We start from the raw sequence: 23,738 nt of genomic DNA on the forward strand, positions 1-23,738 counted from the left end.
CTTCCTGTTCCCTATCCCTTGAATTTTCTTCTTACTTAAGTCCTATTCTCTTCAGTTACATTCAGTGAAACTCACCTGCAAGAACAGATACCCAGCTCACATTTCTCTCTCTTTCACTGTTGAGCATCATCCTTAGGTGAGAGCAGCTGGGCTTCTCATCTGCCCCTCACAAAGGCAATTAATGAACATTTTTATGCAGGATAAATGTGAAAGGACTATTCTAGTCTGCTGCTTAATTCACCTGCGCTAGGCATGCAATTAATACAATGCACCTCTTCTGCTTTGTTCCTGTCTCTGAGTACACGCAGAAAGAGCTATTAACGTGGTTGAGGGAAACATTTCTCTCTTTTTCTTACCACCTTTTAATGCAGTAACCGCACAATGCCCATTCTGTCTTGTTTTCAGTTATTGTTACAGATGAGTCTGAGGCTTACAGCACCCTCAACACAAAGCATTACCAGCTCTGACTGTTACACTGTCCTGACGTGCAATGAACGATATTTGCCTGATTGAAATAAAAGAAGTTCAGAAGAAAAAGGATTTTGGCAGCTGTTATTACGAAGGAGCTCCCTGTTCAGCTTAAAGAAATCATATTGCAGTGGTGTGGTTCGAGAGCATCATTTGCAAGGAGAGAGCTACCTATACAGTATAACACATAAATTGTTTAAGGTACACTGTGTTGAATATATGGTTCACAGCAAACTCACTCAATAATTCCACTTTTCATCTAGGCTGATGGAATTTTCCACCCCCCTGTCTCAAATTTCAAATGCTCAGTAGAGGAGCCTGTTCTTTCAAGGCACCAGGAGAGGACAGTTTGCAGCTTTTTTTTTTTTTTTTTTTTTTTTTTCAACAAGGAGAGGAATTGCCTTTAACCAGTGAGAGGCTGCTGAAAAAGACTTACATATTTTCTGACAGGACAGCTGATCACTCAGTACAAGATCAGATAAATTGCTGGTCGTCTGCAATAAGACTGGCATTCCACAGAGCCCTCCGTGGAGAACACCTCCAGCATAACCTGGGAAGAGCTGTTGCAAATGTCAAGGCAAGACCTCCTTTGCAGCATACCATAATAAACAAAGACAAAAGAGGTTTCTGGATTTATTTTTTTTTTCCACTGCTCCTCGTGCAACTCTTTTCTCCATGTAATGATATGTAATTAATCTGATCATTCGGATTCCGTTCCAACAAATGCCATCTAAGATGCCCAAATTATAGTAATTCTCTGGTCTGATGATGGTAGCCACAGCCCAAATGCACACCACTTTTCTTGTAAACTTTGGTATCGTGGAGGAAAATTATTCATTTATTTGTTTGTTTGTTTTACTTTGTAGACATGAAAAACACCTTCTCCGTGTTCAAGGTCTTCAAAAGGTCCGTGAGCACATTGCTGCGGATTTGTTCACATTTATGTGATTTAAAATAAGAGGTTAATAACGCATTAATAATTAGCCATCATTAAAAACGGAAAGGTTGTGTTTTACAGTCTCCCACTCATTTAGGGGGGGAATAACAAGGTGAAACAAAGGAACACCCAGGAGATGTGGGACCTACAAATCCTGGGGCAGGCAGATACCTGCTTGTCTGAGAATTACTGCTCCATACAGCAACCCCTGCAGGGCTGCAGACAGATCCTGTTGTGGCTGTGCACATGCTGCAGTTACTGCCCTCGGAGGTGTTTGTAGGTCAAAAGCAGCATCTGAGATTCCCTTGAAAACCAAGAGGAAGCCAACACTGGGGCCCTTGTATCTCACACCCGTGGCAAGTGCTCACTTAACAAGCCCGCTGGGTGGAAGCGCATGCACAAACAGCGTTTGGACACTCCACGAATTAATCCGTCTCCATAAAGGCAGACAGTAATCTGTGATCTGAACCCAGATGATTTGGAACCGAAAGGCTGACTCCGGTGAGAGGTGTTCGTATCAGCCAGGGTAAGCAGCCTTGTGAAATGGGAGATGCTCGTGTGGCTCGCCTGAGAGCCTGAGAAAACCTCGCTGCGTAACCCGTGAAGGGAGACGAGCTCCCCTGCAAGAGCCTTCAGACCAAAAATTTTAATGTTTTGCCTGATTATGGAGGAGCTTTGCCTTCTGCCCTGGCTCCGCAGCGAGCCATGGGGGAACGAGCCCTGAACTTCTGCCCCTGGCTCAAGTCAGGAGGTGTGGGAGACGGAAAAACTCCTTCTGTCTCCGGCTCGATAGATTTGAAAAGGAGCTCGGAAACTCACGCCAAGCGTAACCTGAGTCAGCAACAAGCCTGACACGGCAGCTCTCGGGGCCGCAGCCGGCCCCATTCATCTTAGCAGGGTTGTGAACCCTGAGACACCTCCGGGGTTCAGCCTGGACCACACCGTGTGGGGATGAGGCCGGCCTTATCTCTTGGCTGGGCTGCAGGATGGGACCCAAAGCCTGGTGCACACTCATCAGGGCTCGGCTGGAGGGGGGAGAGGACGTGGGGTTGGACAGAGTTTGGCTCCCTCCCTTGGGAAGGAGCCCAGCCTGCTTCCCAGACACAGCAGTGGGCTGGGGTGAAGGCCTGACCTTCTGCCTTCGCAAAGCTCCTTGTGTGGGCACTGACTTCATGCGTTACCTCCCTCCCCCCGGCCTCAATTTATAAATCTGCACTTTGTTGAGCAGTTTCAGCCAAAAAAAAGACACTGAAAAGATTGAAACACAGCATTCCGGCGTTTTCCACATGCAACGGTTTGATTTCTCTGCCTGAAACATGTTCTTACTAAAATGACTTCTTTTTTTTTTTTTTTTTTTTTAATGTTTAACTAACCTAAAAATTTCAGGTCAAATGAAAATCCTTCCAAAGCGGTTTATTAAAAAATGCTTTTCGCTTGAGCAGAAAAAAAACGCATGCTATTGTTTGCTGAGGTAGGCAGCACACCAAAAGCAGGCATCCCAAGATTTCCACTTAGGGCCAGAGCATCCAGCTCTGCCTGGCATTGCTCCACTGCAGCCCTGTTGGGTGTTGGCCATCAGTCTGAGGGAGACTTGCAAGCCTTGCAGCAATGGAACAGGTACTTACGTTTTCTCTAACCAGTGTCTTAAAATAAAATATTGCCACACAGTGATGGAAGGGTCTGCCAAACAAACAGCAAAGCCACATTTTGAAGTCATGTTTTCTAAAGTTGCTGCCAGAATGAAAAGCCCCAGTGTGATGTTTTGCCTGTCCACGCACAGCTAGGGGGTTGTGTTGATGCTACGAGCACAGCAATCATGACAAATAGCAACCAAACCTGCAGATCTGACCTGTTCCCATCCTTCTGCAGCATCCCCAGGCTGGATGAGGTGGGCTTTGCAGGGGGCATGGGCACAAATACGACTTCCACAAAAAAAAACGTTAACATAAGGGGAGAAGGGAAGAGTTAACCACGTATAAATTCCTACCTCTGCCACAGTCAGGGCCCAGAAAGCCAAGGAAGCAATGGCAGGTCCCAGACACGCAGTCTCCATTCCCGTAGCAATTACTGGGGCAATTATCCACAGATTCTAGAAAAGAGAAGAGAATTCAGATTATTTCTTTCGGCAAGAAAACACCCCTGAGTCTGGGAGGGTTTTGGGTGCCAGGACAGCTGAAACCTCAAAGCAATCACTGCACTTGGGACTAAAAGCATCAGTCTCGAGCTCCGCTAATGGGGGCTCATCCATTTACAGCAACGGATGGCTCAACCTTAACGCGTCAGCGTGGAGTGACTGCAAATCCTACAACTGAAATCACAGCTCTCAGGCTTTGTCCTCACTCCGTACCTGAAAACTTGTATTCCTCTTTATTTTTCTGGCCACTTTCCCTCGTTGAATTTATCAGAGAGACGCAATGCATGCAGTTCTCACAGCAAAACACACTTTTTTTGGGTGATTTTGTTGACTGGGCTAAGTGAACCTGGGGCATTTATTAGCACCTAACAGATGTGATCTATGATAGAAACGTTTCCCTATGAAATTCACTGATCACAGACACTTGGTTCCTTCTGTCTGCCTGCTGCTGATGGGGTATTTCTAACTGTATGTCTTGTGGTTTGTTCTGCAATATTATACAAACAGCCCAAAGTGCTGGGGCTAACATTATACCTCGGTGGAGCAGGAATGGGGCTACTCCACACTTTCTTCTGTTTCTACTTATCATCTTAAATTCCCTGACTTTGGCAAAAACACTGGCTATTCATCTTTCAAGGAAAGTTAACAGGTAAGCAAAACGGTTCCTAGCACTTTTATCTTATTTTGAGGCCAGTTCAGAATAGTGGGGCTAAAACTGATCTTTCATAAAAGAAGAACACAATTTGGTAAACATTACTTCTCAAAAGCGGAATGAAAATCGTTTTATTTTCTTGACTAAACCGTGAGCAAAGATTGAGTAAATATGAGCGGGGCTCGGGAAGATGATGGAATACCATGCTTCATTCCACACTATTATTTCTCATTTTCTCCGAGGGAGACGCATATCTGATTAAAACTGGATTCAGTTATACAGGAGGGACGCCAGTGGTACATCTGTCACGGAGCGGGGTGGAAATCTTGGCCATGTGAATAATGACTGCACTTTCGTAGGCATACTTCACCAGGCCCGGTGATAGCAGCGATATTTGTAAACTTCCTATGGGTGTAAGTGAAGAGAAACAGCTGCGGCAGAGATGTGCAGATTAGTTTCTAATCAGCAATGAAAGGGAGCCTGTTGCTGAATGGCTGCTCGCTGAACGCCGCAGGTTTCTGAAGGACATTTTAGAGGACGTGGTGTAATTTAATCACCCCAAAAAGGGCAACAGCAGTTTTAAATAATAAAAACAGTTTCAAGCGGTTACGTTTTAAGTCTTGGCATAAGACTTCGCCCAAGCAGTCAGCTCCATGCAGCAAGGAGGGTACGAGATGTGCTGTCAGTTTTCTAACACTTCACTCAGGCAGATATTCGCTGTATGGGGCATGGAAATACAATCACAGTGTGCAGTCAATGCTTAGGGATTGATCTGCTGTCTTCATCCCAATCAAACAGCAGCCACGTTTCCGAGAACAAATAGCAACTCAAAACTTGTGCGTTTTTGCTGATATTCAAGCATAGTGTCTCCCACTTAATGGCAAGTATAAACACCAATCTGTCCTGTAAATGACAAGTTGATGTTAGCCTGCACACGTGCGAGCTTCAGAACTCGGTGATAATAAATAACATTTATGCAATAGAATAAAAACACAACGAAACACCTGAAAAGCATCATGGCATCAAACATGGCAGGTGTTGCAAAGCCTAACAATGCACCACATCAGCTAAAGGATAATCTTTGTTAGTGGAAATAATATTTTGCATTTACAGGGTGGTTCAGCTGATGTACCTGTGGTGCCTACACCAGGACAAGATTCAGTACGCCGATCAGATGTCCACTATAGGGTGACCCAAATGACTCTCACTCACTGTACTGTTGAGGTATAACGGGATCTAAAAGCTCCAAATGACCACGTGGCATGTCTATGTTTAGGTAACCAAACTTCCCTGACCCTTAGGGTGAATCCATTTGATGAACTTCGCTCCCGTGGTGCTCCCTCTCCTCCCCTGACTAGTTCAGACATAGATATTGTCATCGCAGACATCTGTATTTGGTCAGATCCATCCACAGTGACCAACACTAATGCTTTACAAAAAATATTCATATATATTCGGTGGCTCATCTGGCACTTTATTTTGCAAAACCGCAATGGTACGTGCACAGGCCATGTCTCCTCAATCCTTGATTTCCCTGGCTGCTCTTTGTAAGCGTGCCCTAACTGCATCATAACACATCGTGGGGCACCCAAAGGGAATATAAAGCCATTGTACCTTCTTCACTGAAGCACCCTGGTAACTTTTAATTTTGCTGACCACTTGATGCTATTAATGATAGAGGAGGTTTTAAAAACCCTTCCTCCTACTTCTGTGCTTTCCCTGATGCTCCACATTTTTCTAATATAGCTAAAAGTAACATTTCCAATGTGCTCTAATTTTGCGTTCACTCGCATTGCCCTGGAATAACCCGACTGATAGAGACAAGATGAAGTGAAGAGGAAAAGAAATTCTCCCTCTCCTGTGGCTGGAGCCACTTACCAGTTTCTAGCAGTTAAGGAAACAAACTTGCCTGGTGTGACTCAGGGCAATTAAGGTCTCCGCACACTCCCCAAAGTTCTTCGCTGCTGAGAATAAACTCTGAAAAGTGATGAGGATGCATGCAGCATATTCCTGTCCCAAAGCTGCTACAACACGGCTCAAAAAGTTATTTCCATAAAGGAAGCGTTAAAATGAACGTGCTTTTCTTTTTCTCACTAACTCCAGAGCTAATGAGAACAAACAAGGCTTGTGAGCAACAAGTCTGAGAGTTGTCTGTGTGTTTCTGAGCATGGTGCTATTTATATTCTTAGGTACGATCACAATTTCTTTTTACTTTGAGCATTGCACGTATTAGTAAATCACGCTCACTCAAGACCCGATAAAAACCTCTGTCTTCAACCCAAGACTGAATTTTGTTTCAGTGGTTACGGACTGCATGCATTGGAGAGCTGACTTGCTTTTTCTGGCCCCTCTGAAACGTGCACACACAAGCACACGTGCATGTACACGGCTCTCATACCTAACCTCCAAATGAAACAGAACATTATGGGTGGCTTGTCAGGAAGAAACTAGGGAGCTGAGATGGGGGAACACAAAAAATCAAGCAAAAAGAACCAAATGGACAAATTTGCACAGCTGCTGCAGATGCAAGGGCTTAGTGAAAATATTATTTAAAGTGGCTTAGATGATAAAGAAATCAAACTTAAATTTCAGGGAGCCCCTGAGATAGCGGCATAAAACAACTACCTGAAAACACATTTATCTTTAAGCATGGCCATAGTCAACATTGCTGCAGATGTGAAAAACTGTCGATCAATAAATAAAACCAGGTCACTGGAGTTATGGCCAGGTTCTAGTTTCCATTCTACATCGTATTCTGCAAGCTATTACACGAATTATACGGATGTTTTCCAATTTATACAAAATTCCATGTGGTATTTTATGAATGGTGCCATGGGAATTGCATTTAGAGAATCACGGCAACTATTTGCTTTGTTTTGGTTTGAATAGTTGAAGTTCACGGTGAGATCACGGACAATTCTTTCCTAGAAGGACACACACAAGCTTGCTGTTGGGTTCCAAACCTCTGAAGTGATCTGATTGCCACCAGCTGGTGAGGGCAAAGACTATTAATTGGAAGGTCAGCCGTGCGTGATGCCCTCATATGGTTTTGCTAGATTGGCCAAAGAGAAGAAAGCTGAAAATGCAGCTTCCATGCCCCCTTCCAAACCTCCTGAAAGCAAACAACTCACGATGGGGACGGATGAGCAAAACTCGAGGTGGTGTGGCCTCAAATGGAAGTTGCAGAAGCTTGAGTACGGAAGTAATTGTCCTGCCAGCTTTGAAATTTAATTAGCAACTGAAAAAACAAGTAATTTCCTGAGTAAATACTGTAAACATGCAGTTCTCCTCTGAGAGAAGGAGTAATGACATGAGACGCATCGCCTGCAGACCCACACTGTCTCGGTCTGGAGAACAGCGCAGGAATGCCTCGTCTGAGCTGTTCCCTGTCCTCGTCCAGCCTTCCTCACCCAGGAGAAGATATAAAAATGCTTCTACGTTAACAAAAAGGAGAGAGGGAAAACGCTTGCTAAGTGTGAAACCTAGACATCTCCGAGAGAAAAGCTCTTCTGAAGGACTTTGAGGTGCTCCCCTCTCAAGGGCTTTAATTATCAAAGCAAGAAGAAAGAAGATGATGGTTTGGAGCAAACCAGCATGCACCATGTTGACTTATTCATTGTTGTTTTTTTTTCCCATTTTCTCTGGGGACATTTTTGGTCCAAGTACTCTCACAGCTGCTAGATTTTGAAGGAAACTTGGCCAAATCTTTGTCTCATTGCTTGTTTCCCTTGTGCAATCAGCACTTAGCCTGTGAGAAGCTCTGAACTGGCATGATCCTGCCCATACCCATAATAAAGACTTCACACTATGCTGTCTGTCATTTAAGGATATCACTAAGCTCAATAGGAAATTGCTAATTGTTACTATTCCCATTTTTTTTCAGGCTGGCAATCTGAAGCAGAGACAAATAATGCCATTTGCTTGAGATCATCAGCTGACTTGTGCCAGTGACGGAGCTCCCAGGCTAATGGTGTGCTCAGGGGACCATTTGCTGCTGACAAAAAGCCCCGCGAAAGCCAACTCTGCTGTGGTGAGCTCTATAAAGACGTTCGTCTGGCTTGCAATTACCTACCCGACTTAACTTTATTCAGATGAACTGCAATAAATGCACGAAGACGACAGACAAATTATTAGACTCTTGATGGACTTCTCTCCTAGGTACTTACCGTGCTTGTCGGTCAGTGGTACGGATACTTTAGCAGCATATCCACCTTATTTATTTACTATGCAACGTTCAACTTAATAGCTTGTTTCTGTATCTTTGGGCCAGAGGCCAAGGCAGATGTTTGCCCGACACCAAATCCTATTAGAGGCTGCAGTAACACAATTGTGTGTTAAAGCTAAATATTTTATAGCCTACACTTGCCACCAAGCATCATCATTCCCTCGGCATTTAGAGGCAACTATCTATTGGCAAAGAAAAAATAGTTATGTAGCTGGCAATTGAAGACGGTAGCTTTCCTGGGAGTTAATAAGTGCCAGGACAGCTTTCTAAGAACTGATTAAATGCCATTCAGGGCAGCGTGGTTGCAGGAATTCAGATGTAACCACTTCCTTTGATAACCTCAAAGAGTTGGTCTGAACAGTGTTTGGTGTCAAAACCAGGTATTAATAGCATTAAAATGTAAAAAAATTGCACTTTAATGCATCAGTGTTAATAAAAGTCTCTGGTGCAAAGAATGAAACTTGTTTTAATGATGAGAATATTATATATGAGAAGTGAGATGCAAAGAAAATGGCTTTTTAATTTTATTTTTTTTGGTAACATTTAGGTATCCTCATTGTTTGGCCTCTTCAGCTAGTAGTCTACACCTCTACACAAGAAGTGTCCTCAAAATCTTTTGATTTGCGCTGCTGAGAAGATAAATGAAGCTGTTGAGCCTGAAGACAATTGCTGTATCTATCAAAACCTAGGAGATACTTTGTGTACACTGACTGGTTTAATAGAGGCTTTCCTTATAAACTTCAACCCTCTGCACACACAGGTGCATTAATTAAAAATGGAAGTAAATAAGAAGAAAAACAATTTCTGGACAAATACATGAAGGAGAATTGTTCACTGTATCAAATAAAAAGATATATTTACTGCCATACAGGACGAATTCGTTCCTGACTGCCTATTCTTTGCCTAGTCATCTTCCCCTGGCTACAGAAGAGGCGTTGCAATGAAGGTGGAGCAGGGCAGCAGGTAATTAAACTCCAAGGCACATATCTAACCTTGAAATCCCCTGTGTGAGCCTCATCGATGCGAAGGGGCCATCAGGAGTGCACAGCATCCCTCTCACCTGACATGAATTACGTGTCAGGGGAGGGTGAAGGGACTCCACATTACTTCACCTTATTTTGTGCTGCCGCACCACATACCGTTTTTCTTAGATCTAGCGCTCGTCCAGGATAAAGCTGTCACCTACAAGCTCATTGCTATGTGTCTCCTGCACAAAAATGCTCCCTGTCACTGCCCTGACTGTATTAGCAGTAATTTTTAATAGGAAGTCAGGCAGTATAACATGAAAGGCAAAGAAGATTCCGAAGCTCCGCGAACACAAGCCAGCATTTAATTTACTTCCCAGTTGCAGAGCTTGCAGTCTTGTTTATTTTTCAAAGAAATGATGCTACTCAATTGAATTTCACTGCAGGGTAGTAGGATTCTGAGCTTAGAGAACTGTCACCTGCTCTTGTAATTGTGATAACAATGCCGAGAGAGACGTGGAGGTGAGAGGGGATAAAACAGGCTTCAGATATCTGAAACATCAGACTTGACATTTTGAGTCAAAAAAAAAAAAAGAAAGAAAGAAAGAAAGAAAATAAATAAATAAATAAAAAGTCTCTGGAAACAAAGGAAATGGGAAAATGCTGGGTCCGGCATGCTCTTGCTCCTCCTCTTCCTTTCTGGGCTGAAGTTTGAAAGGCCTGATTCCTTCTTACGGTACATCCTCACCTGCTGAGATTTCGATTTTTCTGCTTCATTTGTGTTTTTTAAGGCTTTTACATTTCTAGCTCAAGTAATCCACACCTGGCAGCCAGGGATGCGAAAGTCTTGACAGCATCATGGAAACTCAGTCATTATTTCTGAGTGCTCTTTCACAGTTTCCTCTTCTGTAGGGCACCTAGCGTGATGCTGATACTGTTAATGCCACTTGATGTTGTGCCAGATTTTGATATTTTTTTTTCCTTTTTCTGAAGGCTGGGAGGTCTGTTTTAATTAAGGATCCGTGCATATAGCCCTGTTTTGCTCTCGGACCCCAGTGGAATGCTAACCTTGACATGCAGGTAGCAGGATGCTAAATTAGGAAGAGGGCAACAGGCAGAGAGCTCTTCTGAACAGCTCCTTAAGTCACTCCGGACTCTGGAAAGTCAGAGTGAAGTACAACGATCATAGCATCCAATTGCATGTCATTCTGCCCCAGCTATTTACCCATAAGAATTTAAAATAATAATAAAAAGCCATTTCTGATGGCAGATATATGACCCCATCACTGTACTGACAGCATGTACCTGCTCCAGCAGCGGCTCCGGAGTCTGGATCATTGTAAAAGGTGATGGCGAAGCACAAAAATTTTGGCCTTCAGCATCAGCTTGGGGTGCTTATCGAAACCATCAAGACCTGCTGAGTTTGCCAAATTCCACAGTACATGTGAGCCCAATTTCCCTTGAGATGTCTGCACTTGTGCTTCCAGGCCTGGCTCGAGATTTCTATCCAGGTACTCAAATGGCTCTCACCACAATAATATCAGTCATTCTTTCACTACTTCAAGCACATTCGACTCCAAACCCAGCTGGAAATACTACAAAAACAGCTTTGTGTGCACTGTTTTTGAACTTCTGTGCCACAGAAACTGGGACCAAATGGGAACGGTTTGGGGAGTAAATAACGAGGAGAACAAGCCCACTTGTTCCAGAAGCCCGTGACACATTTGGTCTGAATTTGGTTTATGTTTGAGGGAGAGCTTTATCTCACTGCCTCATTCCTTTCTCTTACTGCTTCCTTTTTAAGAAATCTCTCCAGTGCAAAACGCCTTATAATCTACAGCTATCAGATGGTTGAAAGCATAAGGTGTAATGGGATTTCAAAAGCACCAGGGCACTGCTTTATGTATACTACCATTTAAGTTAATGGTAAAATCTCCTTTCACTTCGCTGGGACCAGAACGGAGGCACCTTTTAGAAAACCCTGCTAATGCATTTCTGCTCTTCATAGGGATATACAGGGAACACTTTTCTTCCCTGAGAATGTGAGCAATGCTAAAAGCCCGAAAGGGGCTATGAAATACAGTTCTTAAGGAATCATACGTTGACTATCCGGAGGAAAAAAAAAAATAAATCCTTCTGTTCTACGTTGAAATGTGATCGCTGCTTAGAAGTTAGTTGGGAAAATTTTCAATGAATGATCCTAAACAGAGCAGCCCTTGGAGTGAAGCCTTCTTCCTCCTCCTTCTAAGATGCACCTTAAAAGCAAGATAACCCTTTAGCCTCAGGGACCACGACGTATTACAAGGCTGGGGAGATCCCGAAAGACACCTCGTGAATGCTCTTTTTCTGCGTTGCTTTTCTTCTTTGCAGCTGGAGTATTTTTAAACCTGAATTTCACTCCTGTAAATGAAACCCTCATATCCCCAGTTTGCCCAAGGGACTGCAAGGAATTTTTTTGTTCCTTCCCACTCTCATAAATTGTTACAAACTAATACAGGAAACAACAATTATTCAGCCTTCAGGGTTCAACTTCTGGAGCTGCGCTGGCAAGGGGGAGTTACTTTGCGTTCAGTACATTACGATTCCTGCTCTTGCAGCTTGGGGCAAGGCTAAAGCTGGCCTTCGGTTTAATTTTAAGCAATGTTGTAAGTTAGAGCACTCTAGGGAAAAGGAGGCAATCCATTCCTGCATACACACAAAGAGGACCTCCAGTGTGAACTCATTTGGTCAAACAAATGCCGTGAGACCGTGGCGATGTTAATATTTTGGGTGCATTAAAGACTTTAAAGTTTCATTTAACATGAAGTCTTTAGCAAATAATTCCAGCCTGATAAATCGGGATGCAGTAGCTGGAATGACTGATATGTGAGGTTCCAATACGCTGCAAAAAGGTGGGTGTCTGGTGCTGCGGACATACCCGAAAGTACGACACCTGGTCTCCAGCTGCTGCTACAGAAGGGCCTGAGTCTCTCCCAGGCTTTATGTTGGACCTACCCCTCCTCGCAGGGATGCCCTCGACTCCTTGCATTGAGCTCTCCGTGGTCTGAGATCAAGGCCAGAGAAAAAGCAGAACTCCTGGCTCCACGTCTGTCTCTAGCCGACTGGCTGCACAAGCTTGGTCAAATCACGTTCCTTCTCGGAGCCTCCAGCAAGCCTCCGAGCCAGAAATCAGTTTAGCATAATTTATATAACTCTTTCTCAGACTGTTGCAGCACTTAGATAAGGCAAGCAGTCGCACGTCTAATACAGGGAACAGCCGTTATCATTTTAGAAGTCAACATATGCCAGGAGTTACTGCACAGACTGTGTCCTCCTCATCCCCCTGGGCCCCGTGTGGAAGGGGAGACCGGGCTGGTAACTCCTGCGGTGCCGAGCTCCTTGGCTTCTGTTCTCTCATGTGGTCAATTAAAGGCCTGCATGTAAATACAATTAAATACAGCCTTTGGAAAAGTAAGGCTTAAAATGGTCGGTTGTTCTAGCACGGAAAGGGTTCTCCTTTTGTTGGCCAAAGTGGACGTGTAACTCCCACAGCCTCATTTCTGTGCTGTAGCAGGGGAGCGTTCACGGAAAGAAAAGTCTGCGCGGAGCTGCTCGGTAATCCAAGGCAGGGATAAACCAAGCTGTGCTTACATTAGCCTGCAGTCTGGGGTGCACGGAAAGAGCTATATACAAAACTGCAGAAACAAAAACCATATGCAACGCTTTGCACGTTTCTCCAGAAACCCTCCGATAGCGCCGTACGTCGTGCCATGAAGGCAGAATTGTGCTGCTCTGAAGAAATGAACTGAAAGAAAGGCACAGAAATAACAGAAGGAAAGAGGAAGGCTTTACCTTCGGTATTAAATAAGCCTTTTCTTGACCCCAAAACCGAAGTAATTACCCCAATCGATAAGTCTTTTGTACAAGCTCTGTTGGATCAAGAGAACTTGCCTGCCTGCAAGCAGCACGCTGATGGGCAAGTTCAAGGCCACCGGGCCATGTAAGTGCAGACGTAGGCAAAGCTTTCCAAAAAGACAAATCCACCTGTGCTTCTCTACTATTTTGAAGCATGATCAAAAAAAAAAAAAAAAACAAACAACAAATCTGGATCATTAGAGTTATTCAGACATCTAACTTCTACTGAAATGAATACACACTGGCATCCAAGCAATTTTTACAAATGTGGCTTAATGTCCTTTGTACAATGCTATAAATGCAAATATATGTATGCTTGTCTTTCCATTTTCCCACCCAAATTATCACTTGTAATCATTAGATCTATTGAAAGAGGAGTGTACAGATACAAACCACTTCTTTAAAAAGAAGGAAACAAGAAAAAGCTCAAGTGTACCATTAAATGAGTTATTCTATCTTTATTTTAAAGCTAAGCTAGCTTTACACACTGCAATTTTATACTTCTAGCTTTTTCTTAAAGGACATCAATGAAGAGATATGCTGTATATGGAAAGAGCAGTGGCAGAAGATTTCACAGCCAACTATCTGACCTTTCCAGGCTTCTTATTATTTAATTATCTCTGAGATGTGTCCCTAATTTCTCTTTTATTAGAGATGCCTTAAGTCTTCAGCAGAAAAATCCTGAAATAATAATTTTGCCTGCCATTATAACTTGGGAAGCAGGGTAATTATGTAAGAATTGTTTTAGACACTTGCAGGGAGAAAAAGGTCACCACAAATAACATCTAGATTTGAAATGATTGGTCTGACTTCAGGTTTCTTGGAAGCGCTTCGGCTCCAGCAGAAGCAGGCAGAAAGCAGCAGGTAACATTTGGGGAACTGTGTGCCATGGGATCAGGCAAAAACATTACTGACTGAAGGGGATTTAGGATCTGGGAGAAATGCTTGATCTGCTGACAGTCACACGCAAAGGCAGTCAGGGAGATAAACTCCAATACCAGGACATCCTCCTCCTCTCGGCTCACTTCATCTGGAAATGAGACTGCTCATCAATTTCTGGGATGGAGACAGAGGTGAAAAGATTTAGGGGGCACTGATAAAGTTATCATTGCCTTCTAGCTGCTGAGGTTTTGAGGGTCTTATCACTATCCATTTAAAAACATCATCAGTGTTCAGCTGAGAACTGCAAACAAAACCCTCTGGCCACGGGGATTACAAACTGATGTGAAAAGTTTCACCACCCCACAGCCCTCCTTCGGTTCCCAGATCCGGGCTCAGGCTCTGGCTGCTTTTTATTAAGCTCTCTACAGATTAATTTTGCACATCGGCCTGAAGGAAGAAAGAAAATCTCACCCACCACTCTGCTGCACTTGTTTGGAGGGGGGAATTCCTGCAGCTCCTAAAAAGCTCAGACGGAGGGAGCTCCCCCAGTGCCATCTCCCAGGGCAAAGCCCTGCTTAGTAAGCTGGGCTGGGTTTGACTGTGATGGTGAAGGCGATCTCCTGTCTTCTCTCCATCCTCCTGCATGGACTAACTCACCTCTCCCCAAAGGACCTTGTGCCCCGTGGCCAGGTGGAAGGTGCCTTGCAGTGCTGCAGCATAACCTGAAGCTGTTTTGTGAATTAATGGAAGGTTTCAGCCAAGCAGAGCTGTCAGCCTAACATCATTCGTGAGATCAAATTCACGAGGAAGAAAACTAAGGACACTCAGAGCCTGGCAGGGACTCGTAAACACCTTTATTGCCTCCTAGCTGAACTGAGGGAGCGTGTCCATTTTCTACCTGAGACCTACACTTACTCAGAGAAGCTGGGTAAAAGCTAATTGAAGCCAAACACAAGGAAAGAAAGCATCAATAAAAGGGCTGGTGGTCACGAGAGAGTAATCAAAAAAAGCACTGACCATCTGAGCGTCTGTCAAGAGAGGGCTTAGCAGTGGGACAGAGCCATCTGAATGTCTGTCAAGTAATGGGACACAGAGAGCCAAAGGCAAAAAACTATTTGCAGAGCGTGCAAAGCCCTGTTGTTACTTTGCATGCAAAGCTCTGTTGTTATTTTGCAGGAGAGAGATTAGAAACATTAAAAGTGAAGTGATTTTTTTCCCTGCTGTGGTTCTTGTATATATGTATTATTTTCTTTTTCTGTGCAAACAGAAGGAGTTTTGAGTTTGGGACAGGACAGGCTATTAAATAGCTCTAGAGGATTACCACAAGGTGGAAATGCTCAGAAGTGCCTCTGTGAAACAGGGGATGGAGTAAGGTGACCCCATTCATGCAGTAGAGGAGAACACCACCTGTAGTAACTGAGCACTTCCATGGAGCAGCTGGAGTCCCATTAACAGTTAAAGGTCCTGATTCAGCTCAAGTACTTGCGACACTTTTGGCATGTGCCAACTCTTTTGCTGGATATGCTTGAAGGACAAGCTCAGGAAAGAGTAGCTGGGACATGAAATCCACTTTTCCTCATTCAGAGCCCTGAGGATCTAACTGTACCCATGGGGGTTTAAAGCAAGTAACTCAGGCATTGGGGAGCTAGAGGAAAGCAGAAGTCAGAGCAGATCACAGCCCACACCAGTCTTCACAGTCTCCTGACTCCTCAATATTTACATGAAACCAATTTAGACTTTCTCAGACATTAGCAAAGCGAGTGTAAATAACGTGAATGGCTTTGAGAGTGAAGTGGATCACACTTGGGCATCCCCACTGAATTGGAAGTTGGAAGTTTAAGTTACCATACACATAGGCAGTCAGTGTAAGTGAAGCAAACCTTATTTGCTCAGACTTTTCCCTCTCCCTCTGTTAAGAACAAGCTAAACACTAGGGCACTTTTTGCTCAGAGCTGAAGAAGAGCCACTCTTGTCACCTCTCACACTCGGGAGAGGTCCCAGTCCCACGCTTGCCTCTGTGCCCTGCCCTTTTTTCCCTCCTCCCTAAGCTCAGTCCTGCTGTGAAGTGCTCCTCTCCTGCCATCCTTCTTGTGTGTGAACTGCTGTCCTAGGGGGTTGTTATATTTTAGGCTCTTGCAGGAAGGGAGCTCGCCTTGTGATGTATACTGTGAAGTGCTGTATGTGCTGGCAGCCCCGTATAAATATCACTGTCAGCTTGCTGGTATGTTGGTGGAGGGAAGTACTTACAGCAGTTTTCTTTACGGATAGCAGAGAGGGCAGGAGGAACGGTGGATCTGTTCCTAAACTCAAGCACTGTCTCTTGCAGAAGATAAAAGCGAGATAAAACCTTGCAGCCTCTCACAGGTGTCATACACGTGTTTCCTGCTGCTTGGTGGGTGACACGATGGTAAACAGAGATGCTCTCTTCTCCCAGACAGCTGATTTTGCTTTTCTTTTGATTTCTCAGTGGCCCTGCACAGCCCGGCTTGCCTGAGCTCAGCACTAACAGGTGCTGGGAGACTTTCTCCCTCCCACTCTGTAGATGCTTTCAGGCTCTTAGATGTTTCTCACTTCTCCTGAGCAGATTTTGGCCAACGTCTCTGTCTCAGATGTGCTGATTCCAGGTGATTCCTCAGCCTATTATTTTGCTCCACTTATGCCAGATTACTCTGAATAAATCACCTCTACCAGGCAGAGGTGAACCCACAGAGCGCTTTTCAGAGAAGTGTTTCTATTAGAAATTTCAGAAAGTGCTGCCAATGTCATTTCCAAAAAAGGTTAATTTATTATTGAGAGACTTTGATTGTCTGTTCCTTTATAACGCCTTGCATTGTAATTCAGAGGAATGGGATATAAAAATGTTATTAAAAGCTGAAAACTTTTCTAGAATAACCTTATTTCCCTCCGCCTGAATTGCCTGTATTACGTGGAAGTATAAGCTCTGACAGCCATTACGATTCTGTATTCTCCCCGGGTTCACGTGCGACGACATGGAACAGGCACAGATTTTGACACCACCTAACTCTGTAGCGATGATGGTTCTGCGTCCTTTTAGAAAACAGGCTGAACTGTCATCTCCTGCCCTTAAAATCAGTGCTAATGTTCCCGAGTGGATTTACTTACAGCTATGCCGAATTCCAAAACAGTATGATGGACAGCCTCACAATTTATGGAATTAAATGTGCTATCAGATGGGGAATAGAGATGCGTTTTTTTTTCTTTCAATTTTTCTCCAGTTTTCACTAAAATAATGGAAGGCCGAATCATTCCAGACAAGCACTGCACAGTCATTTCACTTGATATTGTCATACGGAGCCTGCGATGATTTTATTAGCTCAGAAAGGTTTGGTTTATTGGAACATAGCAAATAAACTTGGAAAATCAGCATCCTTACCATTCAACATTTTCGTGCTGTCGTAAAAGCTACAGCCCTTGACTCAGGTGAGTCCTTATGCCCAAGGGAGGAAAGACTGAACGGTTTGGCCTTCTGCACTCATCATCATGATCACCATTATCAGTTTTGCACTTTCTACCATTACCTGTGATTATTAATTAATGCTTAATGCATTTTCCCAGCAGTTCTATCACCCTCGCAGCATCTCTGGGGAAATGTCACTCTCGCCGGTTGTACACGGGGAGCAGCTGAAGCATGAGCTTGGGCTGGGTCAGGATTTGCACATCAATCAGAATCCAGGAGTTCCAGGCTGCTGCTTCTCTGCTCACATCATCGGGTCCTACTTCTCCCTGCATCCCTGCTACACTTTCCAAACACCCTCTCACTGTAAGCGCCGTGTCTGTGCAATAATAAAGGGAGATTTTTCTGCGTGCTCCCGCCACACAAATCACATAAAATGGCAACTTGTCTCTGATGCAGCTTCCTCACCCCACACAGATCTAAGGGCTCGCGTTGTGTGTGACTTGATTTATTTGGTTGGCGCTGCCATTTTACGCCCTGCGTCATAAACACCGTGTCAGCTACATCCTCTTTACCCTGGCACCAGCAAAAATTGTAACACCACAGTACTTCAGTATGGGTAGACTTGAAATGTAGCAACCCTGCCTTGCCAGACCTCATGAATACACCAGAAAGGCTCTGAAGCAACGCAATGCATTTACACAGAACACCTGCCCTGATTTTCTTTAAACAAGCTCTTGAAACCTAGACTAAGGAGAAAGGTACTTACCCAGTAAGGATATTGCAATTTATAGTACTTTTAAAAATGCTGCATTTATCTGGCCAAATTCAAGTCAGGAAGCCACATCTTAATCTTAAGTAAATTTTTAACCTATTGCAGAATGAGGGGGTTGTACCTAACCAGCTTCTCTTGTACACTAAAGCTTTGTGCACAGCTGCCAGTGGGCAAAGTGGCTCCCAGGCATGGGGCAAAGCTCTATTTTTCTGTACAGCAAAAGAAAACTTCCTTGTACTGATGACAGAATGATTCGAGGTCAACAGGGAATGTATCATGGCCTGTTCTGCTTCTCACGTGGCCACAAAGGTACAGCAGAGGGTAAACAAGAAAATATTGCCTTAAAGACAAGCTGACACGCTCCTCACCCACATGGCTCAAAGACAGGTTCTGAATGTTTTACCCTTTTTTTTTTTCTATGTTAGTGCAATGAGGCAGGGAGAAAAGTCTGGCTAGAACCTCATTTAGCATCACTTCGAAAACACGAGCAAGTTTTAAAACGGAGGAATTCCTAGAGCAGGAAAATAAAGTCACGCACAGAAGGATATCTGGAGGCTGTTCTGGGCAGAAGGTGGTCAGTGTAAGGAAAAGCTAAAATCCCATCACTGCAACAGCAAACTAAATGAAAGGAGATCTGCATTCTACAGAGCCAGGCTTCAGTTTCATAAGCTAACGTGCAACTGTTTCTGGTGTTGCTTAACTGTGAACAGCATCGAACACGTCAAGTCCCAGGTTTTAAATTTAACACAGAGTATTACAGCAGTGTTTCCACTTCTGCATTGGACAAACTTTCGCACTAAAAGTGAATATTGGGATCTTAATGACTGCTTTAGTAAGACCTAAACTTTTAATTAACCTGCCAAGACAAATCACAGCCCATAGCTCTTAGGTAACTATTGCAGACAGCTGAGACTCAACACCAATGCCTCTTCTGGGAGAGGGATTAACGGCAGCTTTGGACCGAGTCTGCTTTTTTCAGCAAAGAAAAAAAAAATTCCATTAAGCAATCATGGTGGCGAGCAGAAAGCTGAGTGCTAGTTTTATGGAGCGATCTTTAAATTACAACCAAACGAATCTGGGGATATGAAAAGGTTCTGCGGGTCAGTAAATTTAAAATTAAACATTATTGAGTCAGAAAGAGATTCTGGTATTTACAGAGGGAAGTAAGAATGCCCAGTGTGCCGGGCTGTCAAGCAGTCCGCAGGCAGCATCCTTTCCTCCTTGGACAGCAACTAATCAGTGCCTGCGTGCTGAACTGGCAGGGCACTTTACTGCCAGAGAAACTGAGAAACCTGTTAATTTGTACTTCTTAAGAAATCACAGCTTCTTTCTGTTAGCAAGGAGAAATAGGGATGCCTGTTATCGTGGTTCCTACTACTAAGCCTCGCAGTGCTCTTTGGTGGTTTTAACCCCAGCGCTCTGCCTGAACTCCTGCTGCAGTAATTTTGACAGTGCTCAAAGGCAGGACTGTCACACAAAACTGTTGCACGGTGTTGCTCTGTGCTCTTCAATCATTCCTATACCTCTGCTCCAGGAAGGGAAAAAAAAGAAACTAAATAAAAATGAGATCAAAGGCAAAATGAAGCAGGGAATTTCAAGCCTGTAATCCAACTTTGGCACTAGGTAGAATCTCCTTCTGGATATAGTTATTTAAAAGGCATACAAAATACTTACGGGGTAGTTAGGGCCTAACAGCATTCAGCCTGTTGCTAAACACATCCTCTACAAGCCTTCTCTCCCCAGCCACACAAAGGTACCGTGCAATTTGAGTATGCGCATTAATACCTGGCCTCAAGGCAGCCAGCTGAGGAATAAAACAGGAAATCCTTACCAATAGCAGTCGTAAGAAAAGAAACCACTTCCGACTCCTTGCCATCATTGTAGAAGGCTAAATGCCATATTCCTGAATCCAAATACTGGATAAACCCCGTCTCATGGCTGGACAAGGGCACAAAGGCTCTGTGCTGCCGCTGAGGTCCTTCTAGGCTTCTCGCCTCCTGTGTTAGCAGGCGTCTTCCATCAAGGAGCTCGACAAAGTCAAACTGAAAAATAAAAAAGAGTGATGGCTGGGTGAATTTCGGGCTGAGGAAGGTTTGTTTTATGGAGGAGACAGACATATTTTGCTTTGAGTATTAGAAATGTACATACATAGATTTTTCATAAACAGGTTTTCTCTGTTGGTGTCTATCCAACTCAAGTATGTTCCTGGAAAACATGCAAGTAACTATTTTGGAAATAGCAAGTATATGAATATAGTTCTCTGTAATTACATGGGCCAAGAAACCATCTTTATTTAGAAAGGGATTTGGGGCACGCTGACCTTACCGACATGCTTTCTCTAGAGACATAGGCAGGGAAAGCTGAGGTCCAGGGAACGTGGCTAAATTGCACTGTGAGTGTAATGATAAAGAGATGCTACTCAGAAGCTTTTTTGTTATTTTCTTTGTGTCTTGGCTAACAAGGAAAATAGGCAGAAAAAAAAATTAACTATCCTAACTGGATAGACCGTTTGCCAGAATTGTTTATGATCATCAAGAGAAAGATAAGTGGTATTTGTAAGTAAATTCTGGTGTAGGTGTTGCAGAAGTCTTTTCCTTAGCCAGTAAGGGTTTTTCTTAAAGCAATAGCAGAAGTGGTTAAAGGATCATAGAAGATGGAAAACAGATAAGCTAATGTATAAAAGGCCCATTTACGAGCTGGCTTCTAGAAATATTCTTCAAAAGAACTTTTTTTCCCCTGGGTGACTTTAGGTGAACAATTGCTTTGATTTTGCTATTAGCATTACAACTACCTTTTGTTCCCTGTTTAAATAACTCCACCGACTTTCTGCAATAATTGTATTTTGTCTGATAATATATTAATGGGACAAGTCAGATACAAGTCTAGCAGACATCACAGATGTGAAGTGAGCCTTATCTAACCCGACTCTTATCTTGTGTTCAGGTGAACAGAACATTTTGTGAGCAGAACGAAACAGCTGGGGCACAGCCGTGCTTCTTTGTGCTCTGACTTTCCTTGGGTTTCCCTCTCTCACCCAGTCAGTCAAATAAGCTTGTTGGTTTTGGTAGGAGTGAGGAAAAGAGGGAAAAACACCACCACTTATCTTTGTACCAGCAAAAGTTGCTGCTCTAAATGGTTGCAACAAATTTGGGCTCCTTATCCCTTTTGACTTTACCATATCAAAATGTGAGTGCTTCTGTTAAATTATTACGTTGGCTGGTATGCTCTTCAAAGTCCACCAAAATATGGAGTTGTTGACATTTCCTCTCCTCTTGCAGCTATTGCTAAGTAAAAAAGAAATATTTATTTCCAAATTTATTTATTTATTTAGAAATAAACTATATATGGCCTACCTTGTACTCAAAATGACTAAGTTTGTCCCTAGAGTATTCCTCATGATTGCATTTTAATTATTTATTTGAACTCTGTTTTGAATTTGCTTTATTCATTTTTCTTATTTTAGCATGTAGATCATTCAGATATGATGCTGCAGTGTCATCTGAGAAAGCAAAAGCCAGGACGCCTTCGAAGGGCATTCCTTTGGCTGTCTACGAAGACAGAAGCAGAGTTGTTGTTTTGAGATAATGTGATGTAAATACAAAATATAAAGCCTACAGGTATGTAATTGAAAAAGCATATTTGTTTTAGAAAAATAAGACACTCTAGTGGTTTTAAGTTTCAGAGGACAGAAGCGTGAGGTTGTTCTGAACAGCACTGTGTGAGCCAGACATTTGCAGCCATTCTGAGGATGCCCTGAGGGCATTTATTGCTTGCTACATATTAGGTTTAGATGCTTAAAACTTAGTGGGATGAAAACAATATCAAGGCATCTAGCTACAGCGAGCTGCTGTTGTTACAGCCCAATCCAGGTTATGCTTACCTGGGGCTTCCTGCCAAATGTAAAAGTTTATTTTTATAAATATTTGCAAGATAGGTGTTGGTGCCTTCGCAAAGTTACTAGGTTACTAACTGTAAATATGATTCAATCCGTAAATGCATTGTTTTATTACATTTGAATAAATTTATAGATTTTTAATACACAATTAGAATTAATGCAAGCAAGAAAATTGTAGACAGAATACCTCTTTAATAAATTCAAATTGTATAAACAAAAAAATGCCTCCCAAAGCTGTGATGGTCAATCCCTAAAATTTAGTATGTAAAAAATTTGGCCTAGGTTAAAGAGTTTAAAAATGATTTGATATGGGAAGATTAAATTTAATAGACCATAAGAAAATTGTTTAACCTTTATTATAATTTGTTGAGAAGAATTAGAAGTGCCTTTTGTTACCAGTAAATTATTTTTGGCTTCTACAAGCTCTATTTTTAACAGTACAGAAATCTGAAGTTTTCACTCTCTTCTGATTATTAATATCCATGGTTGCTGGCAACCTTCAGTAGTAGATAGGTGATCACAGACAAAGTTTCCCAAAGACAGTCTGGAATAGTTTGTTGTTTTAGCTGGGAAAATTATAAGTTTTAGGATTTTACCAATATCAGGTATCATCTCAAAGATCCTGAAAGAGAATAGTTTGTCCATAGGTACATGCTACAGAAAATTGATTATCTAACCAGAAGAAATATCTAATTGTCCACTACAGAAGAAAATATGATTGTCAGCTCAAATTTTATTACTGCCATCAACCAGACAGGCTGGGAAAAAAATCAACCTTTCCAAGGAGGAGATTATCACTGCTGTAAGCCTGCGCTCTGCCAAAGTCTTGTTTGTGAAATTCATTATAAAATTTGGAAATATAAAACTCACTGGGTAGATTTACAGGGTGCAGCAGATACTCTAGATCATGCAAGAAAAAAAATGAGATTTGTGTAATATGTTTTAACTATGAGATACAATGTTAACACAAAAAGCAGGTTACCTCTTTAATAACTCCTAAGGCTAATAAATTATGGTGAGATGAAGTGCTAAGGATTAAACTTCATATAAAAAGATATAAAAGGAAAACACTGTTTTAATTGACAGCAGGTTTGAAAAATATTAGGAAAAGGGATCATTTCAAAACTGAATTAAGTATTAGGTAGTAATATATCAATATTGTTCCAGTATCTGCAGATTCATTGTTATTTCTTCATAATGGTGGGATTGGGGTTCTGTTTCTACTACTCTAATTTTTTGGATTAAAATGTCCCTCTGGTAATTTTTGGTAATGTTTTGGTCCAGATGCAGATTTTTTACATACGTGGCAGCTCTTGATTTGTGGCTATACACACTTACAAGCAGCACTTACAAGGTCCTGGTACAAGTGCATTGCCTCCTCCAGCATGTAATATTGACAAACATGTGCCACATCCCACATTTAATGTAGCAGTAAAGAAGTCAGTGTGGGCTTCTTAATTGCTTAAAACATTAGTAATTAACACATTTACTATGGC

The 23,738-nt window shown here is 42.8% G+C and overlaps 1 protein-coding gene across 15 annotated transcripts in view; it reads right to left on the reverse strand.

The window, feature by feature from the left end:
- Nucleotides 1-23,738, reverse strand: part of TENM4 (teneurin transmembrane protein 4) — a 1,646,934-nt gene that overhangs the window by 150,851 nt on the left and 1,472,345 nt on the right. For all 15 annotated transcript variants that reach the window (XM_068654787.1, XM_068655360.1, XM_068655430.1 and 12 more), the window contains 2 exons: nucleotides 20,179-20,389; nucleotides 3,393-3,494 (listed from right to left, as the gene is read on the reverse strand). In XM_068654787.1, the coding sequence (XP_068510888.1) occupies nucleotides 3,393-3,494; nucleotides 20,179-20,389 (313 nt within the window). The remainder of the gene's footprint in view (nucleotides 1-3,392; nucleotides 3,495-20,178; nucleotides 20,390-23,738) is intronic.

Source organism: Anas acuta, chromosome 1, assembly GCF_963932015.1.
Source record: "Anas acuta chromosome 1, bAnaAcu1.1, whole genome shotgun sequence".
Classification (NCBI taxonomy): Eukaryota; Metazoa; Chordata; class Aves; order Anseriformes; family Anatidae; genus Anas; species Anas acuta.